The 6,789-nt window shown below is 47.6% G+C and overlaps 1 protein-coding gene across 2 annotated transcripts in view; it reads left to right on the top strand.

Moving 5' to 3' along the window:
* The window catches only part of haus7 (HAUS augmin-like complex, subunit 7), a 9,954-nt gene extending 3,881 nt beyond the window's left edge, over positions 1–6,073 (top strand). The window contains exons 8-12 of one of the 2 annotated variants that reach the window (XR_489217.2): positions 565–768; positions 1,304–1,415; positions 1,959–2,050; positions 5,328–5,380; positions 5,875–6,073. Coding sequence is in view for 1 of the 2 variants with exons in the window: in XM_007911935.2 (XP_007910126.2) it covers positions 565–768; positions 1,304–1,415; positions 1,959–2,029 (387 nt within the window). In the remaining variant the exon portion in view is untranslated. Of the gene's footprint in view, positions 1–564; positions 769–1,303; positions 1,416–1,958; positions 2,505–5,327; positions 5,381–5,874 lie in introns of those variants that run through there. The other variant, XM_007911935.2, reaches the window with a different exon arrangement.
* Positions 6,074–6,789: the final 716 nt, after the last annotated feature.

The following is a 6,789-nucleotide window of genomic DNA, read 5'->3' as shown; positions in this document are numbered from 1 at the left end:
ATAATAACACCAATAATAATAGTAATAATTCTTGCAGTTGATGTGCCTTTCAAGTCAGGAGCATATCTCAAAGTGCTTACTGTAAAGTGTAGTGATTGATTTGCAGGGGTCTAAGTCTCCCACCGAGCATTACTAGGGAAATGCTCCTTCAAGACCCGTCACAAGACCCTCCTCTTCGACTGTGCCTTCGGTCACCCTCCTACCCCCTAACCTCCCCGCCCTCCTGATCCCAATCACCAACTCGGGTGCAGTTCCCTGACTGTCCAGCGCTTTGGGACGTCCTCCTGACGTGAAAGGCGCTGTACAAATGTAAATGTAATTTGTTGTATGTGATAATAATCCTCGCATTTGATACAGCGCCTTATCACGTCTTCGAGACTTCTCAAAGCGCTTCACAGAATACACTGTATATTTTGTCCTGTGGGTCCGTAACTTTCACTGCTACCAAACACTGAAGACTTACCTCCCATTGAGACAGATTGCATTCAAACTCAAGTGGATATGAAAGGCTTAATATCTGACCTTTACGTTGCTGGTAACTTTACCCCCTTGTTTTTCTTTCAGGTTGCTTCCTTGGGTTCCACAGAGGAGAGCGATGAGAGCGTCATCCAAACACTGAAGCAGGCGCTCTCAGACTTTCATCAGCTAATAACTGCCTTCTCCCTGGCATTTAAGCACGAATTTGACATGCAGAAACCAGCACCCCAACTTTGCAACTTTGGACCACTTTGCCAATCTGTGCACCAACTTCTGACATCCTGCATCAATGTAAATCGTCTTCTCGTTCGCTGGGTTAATAATTATTACCGGGGGTAATCATTCCTTCAAAAAAAAATAATGATAGCGATAAATTGGTCACTCAATCCACAACTGTTTGTGGGACGCTGCTGTGCGCAGTTGGCTGCCGTGTTTCGCCCACAAAAATATACAGTCACTACGTTTTACAGTATATTCTGTGAAGCGCTTTGAGACGTCTCGAAGACGTGGTAAGGCTTATGTCTTATGTGTTTTGTCAGGATTTGACACAATCCTTAAGTAATATGTAGTCGTCGTGTTTGTACGTGTGAGAAAAACAGATTATAAAGCGCTATATCAAATGCAGGGATTATTTGTTTATATTGCAGACTGAACAAGGCCTGTTGCCAATTACACCGATATAAGTTCGACAGCAAAAAGGAAAGTGGGTGCGAAATAATCATTAAAATGTTTGTTTTACGGATTGCCTAACGCTTTTAATTGAAAGGCGATTCAACTAAGTGCAAGTTTTGTCATTGAATGTAGTTTTGTGTACCTCTTTGAGTAGGAGCTTGCTGGGCTGGCAGAGGTAACAAACATGGAAGGGAAGCTGGAGGCGATCGTGAAAAACCTGGAGGAAGATGCCATAACCTGGGACGGTGGTGAAGTCGCTACTCTGGGTAAGTGGAAGGGATCTCAATGGTCAACACTCGCCTGTTTACTTAATACGGAAGAGACTTGAGACGACTCAACGAATGCAAGGCTTATCAATATTATTATTATAAAATCTTTAGGTCTAAAATGTTATCACGTTTCACCCACACTATTACAGTCGAATCGCTTTACAGTATATTCTGCCTAGCGCCTATTTGAGACGGCTCGACCACGTGATAAGGCGCTATATCAAACCTCCGCTATACCTCTCCGTCAACTCCATCCCGCAATTCCTTCGCCTCGTTCCCTCTCTTGCCTCCTTCAAGTCACGACTCAAGACCCTTCTTTTCGACCGTGCTTTCCACCTCCCTCCTACCCCCTCTACCCTCCCTCATCCCAACCCTTGCCCCCCTGATCCCCGACTGTTCAGCGCCTTGGGACGTCCTCCCGACGTGAAAAGCTCTTTACAAATTAAATGTTGTCGTCGTCATCGTCATCTTAATCTCTCCGGGAATATTAATCTTTCTACCTTTTTTCCCCCCTTGCCACCCTCTCAATCCCAACCCCAGTTTCAAGAGTTGACAAGATGAAGAAAAAATACGTCGGCTATTTGGATGTTTTCCAGTCCTCTGCCGAATGAACTCGCAGGATGTTTGTATCTGTATGTATAAATGTATATATGTGTATTTTTTGTTTTATTTTTGGACTCTTACAAAGCTACTCTCACCTGGCTGGCTCTTTGAAAACCAGCATGGGGAGAAAAAAGGACCTTGACACAGTTTGCTACCTTTTATTCACATAGTTTTGATTCTGTTCTGTCAATATTGTCTATTAATATGTCTAACTTAGACCTACATTTTGTATCTACTTGCACCAGCAAAATGAAATATGCTGTGTAGCAATATGAAGATCTCTTAAATTCCTTCAGAAAAAAATCGGTCACTCAATCCACGACTGTTTGTGGGGGACGCTGCTGCGCGCAATTGGCTGCCGCGTTTCGTCCGCAAAATATACGGTCAATTCACTTTACAGTGTATCCTGTGCAGCGCTTTGAGACGTCTTGAAGACGCGATAAGGATTATTGTTGTATATTGTATTAAAGTCGATGAACGTTTTTCCATTTGCTATTTCCTACTCCCGATGTACGGGCTCGAGAAGACTATAGTGTTTTAACTACAGTCAAGAGTTTGGAGACCCTTTGAGAGAGCATTGCGTTGTAAAACGGTACAGCACAGAAACGGGCCATTCGGCCCAACTAGTCCATGACGGTTGTCGTACTCCGTGGGACTACGGGATGGAGTTCCAGAGGGCGGCGGAGGTGAGGGGGTGGGGGCAGAGTGGCAGAAGATGTGAAGGGCGCCATATAAATCCAAGTAGTTGTTGAATTCCCAGCTAAAGTTGAGCAAAACCCATTCACTCCTCAGCCTCGCTCCCCCTCTCTAACCTGCTGACAATCCGCGGAACGGCACGATAACCATTCGTATTGCGCACTCGATAACCTCCCTCTTCCCTTCTCAAGGGAAGCGATCGAATCGGGGTGGGTGGTGGGGGGGGGGGGGATGGAAACTACCAGTCGCCTTCCTTCTTTTGGGCGTCTTCCGCAGACCCGAGGCAAGCGGCGGAGGCGTGGTCCGATGCTGAAACCTCTTCCTCGGGTCTGCGTGGAGTCTCTTTTATTGGGGGGTGAGCTCGAGAGTTTTGTGCGTTCGTTGGCATTGCTGCCACATCAGCTGCGTGATGTCACAAAGCTCGTGTCCACAGCAACTGCCTCCGGACCAAATCAACCCGGGACCCCCGCCAGCCCGCACACACACACGCACACGCACACGCACACACCCCCGTCTACCCGAGACCCCACCCCTGTCTTTCTTCCAGCCACCAATTTCACGAGATGAACGGCGCCGCCAACGGCAGTTCCTCGACGGACGTGAATCAAGAGGTGGTGGTAAACGGTCAGTCAACCTGTCCCGAAAAAAAGGCTTGTACCGAGCCTGGTGTGCGTGCCCGCTTGTGGTAGTCCACTCCCTCACCCCCCCCCCCCCCCCCACCACCGCCCTTTCCCCCTCCCTCTTGTTGATCTGAAAGAAAAATGTAATGTTATTTTTTGAGTCCGCCATCCTCTCTTTAACCCGATGTCGTTTTCAAATCCCTTCACTCCCTCCCTGACAACTCCCTACCTCTCCTCCTCACTCCCCAATCCATCACGACTCTCCCTCAATCCCTCCGCCTTGCCCTCTCTCTCCCATTTTTCAAGTCCCGCCTGAAAACCGTCCTTTTCAACCACGTTTACAGTCACCTCCCCTTCCCGCGCCCCCCCCCCCACCCACCACCCCGGCTCAGAGTCAGGCTCCGCCACTGTTAAGCGCTCTGAGACTTACACTGCGTGGGGGGGGCGCTATATAAGTGCAAGTTGTTGTTTTTATAGTGAGCCTCTTGCTCGCTCTGGTAGCAATGTGACATTGAAAGGAACCGTGTGAAAGTAACACGTTTAACGTTGGGTGACTGCTAAACATGTCACAGGTTGGTACTGTGCATTGCGGGCAATTGATGCCTGAAGTTGTCAGCAAAGTGCTGGGCAGTCGTACGTGTGAAAACTTGCTGAAGATGACCCACCAGGTGACAGCAGGCATTATTGAGCTAATATAACACAAGCAGTGAAGCTCGCTGTCCCTGAGCTTTCAACGGACGCCTGAACTCCCACCAAATATCCGGCAAAAGCTGCGTGGTGTCGCTCTGTAGGATTACAGCAGCTGAGTTCACAGAAGCCCCACCACTTTCCAGCCTTCCCTAGAACTGTATAGACTCCTTACTGACCCGCCCCCACCCAAGCGCTGTCGAGCGCTCTGGGACGCTGTGTAAATGCAAGTAGTTTTCACAGCTCGTCCCCCAAACCCTCCTAATGAGGCAGATCTATTCCTTCGAGTTTCGTGTCGGCAGCTGATTCCCAAGGGCTGCCGTTGTCAGGTGTTCAGGATCAGTAGCCGAGTTTGAAGATTCTCCATGTAGGTCACGTCCCTCAAGCTTAATGCTTCGGTTTGTTTGCCGGGAGTTGTAGCTAGAAACGCTGGCAAGTTCAGGAGATGAGCGCATTAAGTTGTCAGATCTTGGCCAGGGAATGAAGACAGCTCCTGGGCGCTTAGTCATTTAGTTCCGGAAGTGTAGTTCACCCTCGAAGCCAAAGCGTCGTAAGTGTGTTGTATCTTCACACGCTTTCCCGGCCAACGCCACATCGGTAGATGTACGTCACCAAAATTAGCCCTCGCGCATCACACCTTCCCTTTCCGGCACTTCAGGCGACAATGAATGATATCGTTTAACTGCTTTGGCAGAAGACAGATTCTCGTACTGTTTGAAGCCGGCCATTTGGGTGGCTGGGCCAGGCTCAGGCATTCCTCCAGGAAAATACACCCAGCCTGCAAGGTTGAAAGCAATTCGGTTCAAGTCCATAAATCAAGTGGCTGTATAGAAAAGTCGGATGGATACTATTTGAGAGACAGAAGATGATTGATGCGCTTACTCAACATCAAAGCTACTTCCGTAATGAGCTTGCACTATCAAGTACAAGCATTATTAAAGGATCATTGTCTTCATTGGATGGTAATGCATTGGGAGTGCCTTTGTCACTCCACTTCTCAATCTCTTTAAAGCCCCATCTGAAGACCTAAAATTGGTTGCTCACTCCATGGCTGTTTGTGGGACACTGCTGTGCGCAACTGACTTTCGTCCCCAAAACGCACAGTCAATCCACTTCATAGTATATCCTGTGAAGCGCTTTAAGGCGTCTCAACAGCAAAATAAGGCGTTATATCAAATGTATGGATTATTATCACCTCCCCAGTGCTCCGCGTCGCTACCCTGCAAGAGTAGTTGTTATTTCTCTTGGCAACTTACCTTACCTGCGTGTATTGTTACTTACAACTGTTGATTTGTTTCTTTAGATGAAGGGGCAGGAGACAACCAAAATGACATTGAAGATCAGGAAAAAACAGAGGTAAACATTTAATATGCAGTACTGTGTATTGGTATGTATCTATAGTTTCCTTTGCATTGGCTACTCCCCATTTATTGTGGGTAAGGTAAGGAATGCCAGTGGGAAGCAGAGAGATGCTTTGTCCCTCTTGACTAACACCCAAATTCACAACAACTTATATAGCGCCCTCCATGCATGGTAGCATCTCAAAGCGCCTGACAGGGCGTTGGTGAGGCGACCATAAGTACGGTCAAAAAGGAAGATTTTTCAGGCGGGAACTGAAAAAGGGGAGAGAGGGGGCAAGGCGGAGGGATTGAGGGAGTGTGTTCCAGAGTTTCGGGAAGTAATGGCTGAAAGCGCGATCTCCAAGGAACGGAGGAGGTTGCGAGAGACAAGCAGGAGGCCAGTGCCAATCGAGCAGAGGCGGTGGTGGATTGGGGAGTGAGGAGGTCGGAGAGCTAGGGAGGTGCCAGGGAGTGCGTTAAAAAAAAAACTTGACTTTGGTGTTTGGTTAGGTAAGCCCAAAATCATCAAATGCGTCGAGGAAGGCCTCCGTAGAGCAAAAGAGTGATGTGGAAAAAGAGACTGAGGAGGAGGAAAAGGTTGATGTGCGAGAAGAGTCTGACGTAAAAGAAACAGCTGCTGTGATAGAAGAGATGGAAGGAAAGGTTGACGAGGAAGAGAAGGTTGACGAGGAAGAGAAAGTTGACGAGGAAGAGAAGGTTGACGAAGAGAAGGTTGACGAGGAAGAGAAGACTGACGTAGAAGAGAAGACTGACATAGAAGAGAAGACTGTTGACGAGGAAGAGAAGGTTGATGAGAAAGAGAAGGTTGACGAGGAAGAGAAGACTGACGTAGAAGAGAAGACTGACATAGAAGAGAAGACTGATGTGCAAGGAAAGACTGAAGTGGAAGGAAAGACTGAAGTGGAAGGAAAGACTGAAGTGGAAGGAAAGACTGAAGTGGAAGGAAAGACTGATGTGGTCAAAAAAACTGCTGTAAAAGCAACTGCAAGTGATTCAGTGTCTGGTTGGACTGAGTATGAGCAAAAGAGGTAGGAGGACGTCTATTCTGTTGTGTTTTATTCGTTAATACGATCCTTCTGCCTGGGGTGTCCTGGCCAACAGTGTGTCCCTCCAGCCCCCACCCCCACTGCCTGGATTTTAAAAAAAAATGACTGTTGTATTTGCTTTCCTCTGCAAACGTACAGTGTCACACACACATCAGCCAAAAAAATCCCGTGAAGCGCTTTGAGACATTTCGCTGTGATAAAAGTTCATATCAAATTATGTGAATAATTGCATCCCTGCTCGCGTACCAAGGCAGGATTGATTGTTAAGCGTCTTGAGATGTCTTCCCGTTGAGAAGAGACACATGTCAATGTGTGTTGTTTTAACAGTAGTGCACAATCCAAACCTAGGAAGCCGGTA

The sequence above is a fragment of the Callorhinchus milii genome, unplaced genomic scaffold (genome assembly GCF_018977255.1).
Source record: "Callorhinchus milii isolate IMCB2004 unplaced genomic scaffold, IMCB_Cmil_1.0 Scaffold23, whole genome shotgun sequence".
NCBI lineage: Eukaryota > Metazoa > Chordata > Chondrichthyes > Chimaeriformes > Callorhinchidae > Callorhinchus > Callorhinchus milii.
Note: the sequence above shows the minus strand (reverse complement) of the source record. Positions and strands in the feature narration are given on the sequence as shown.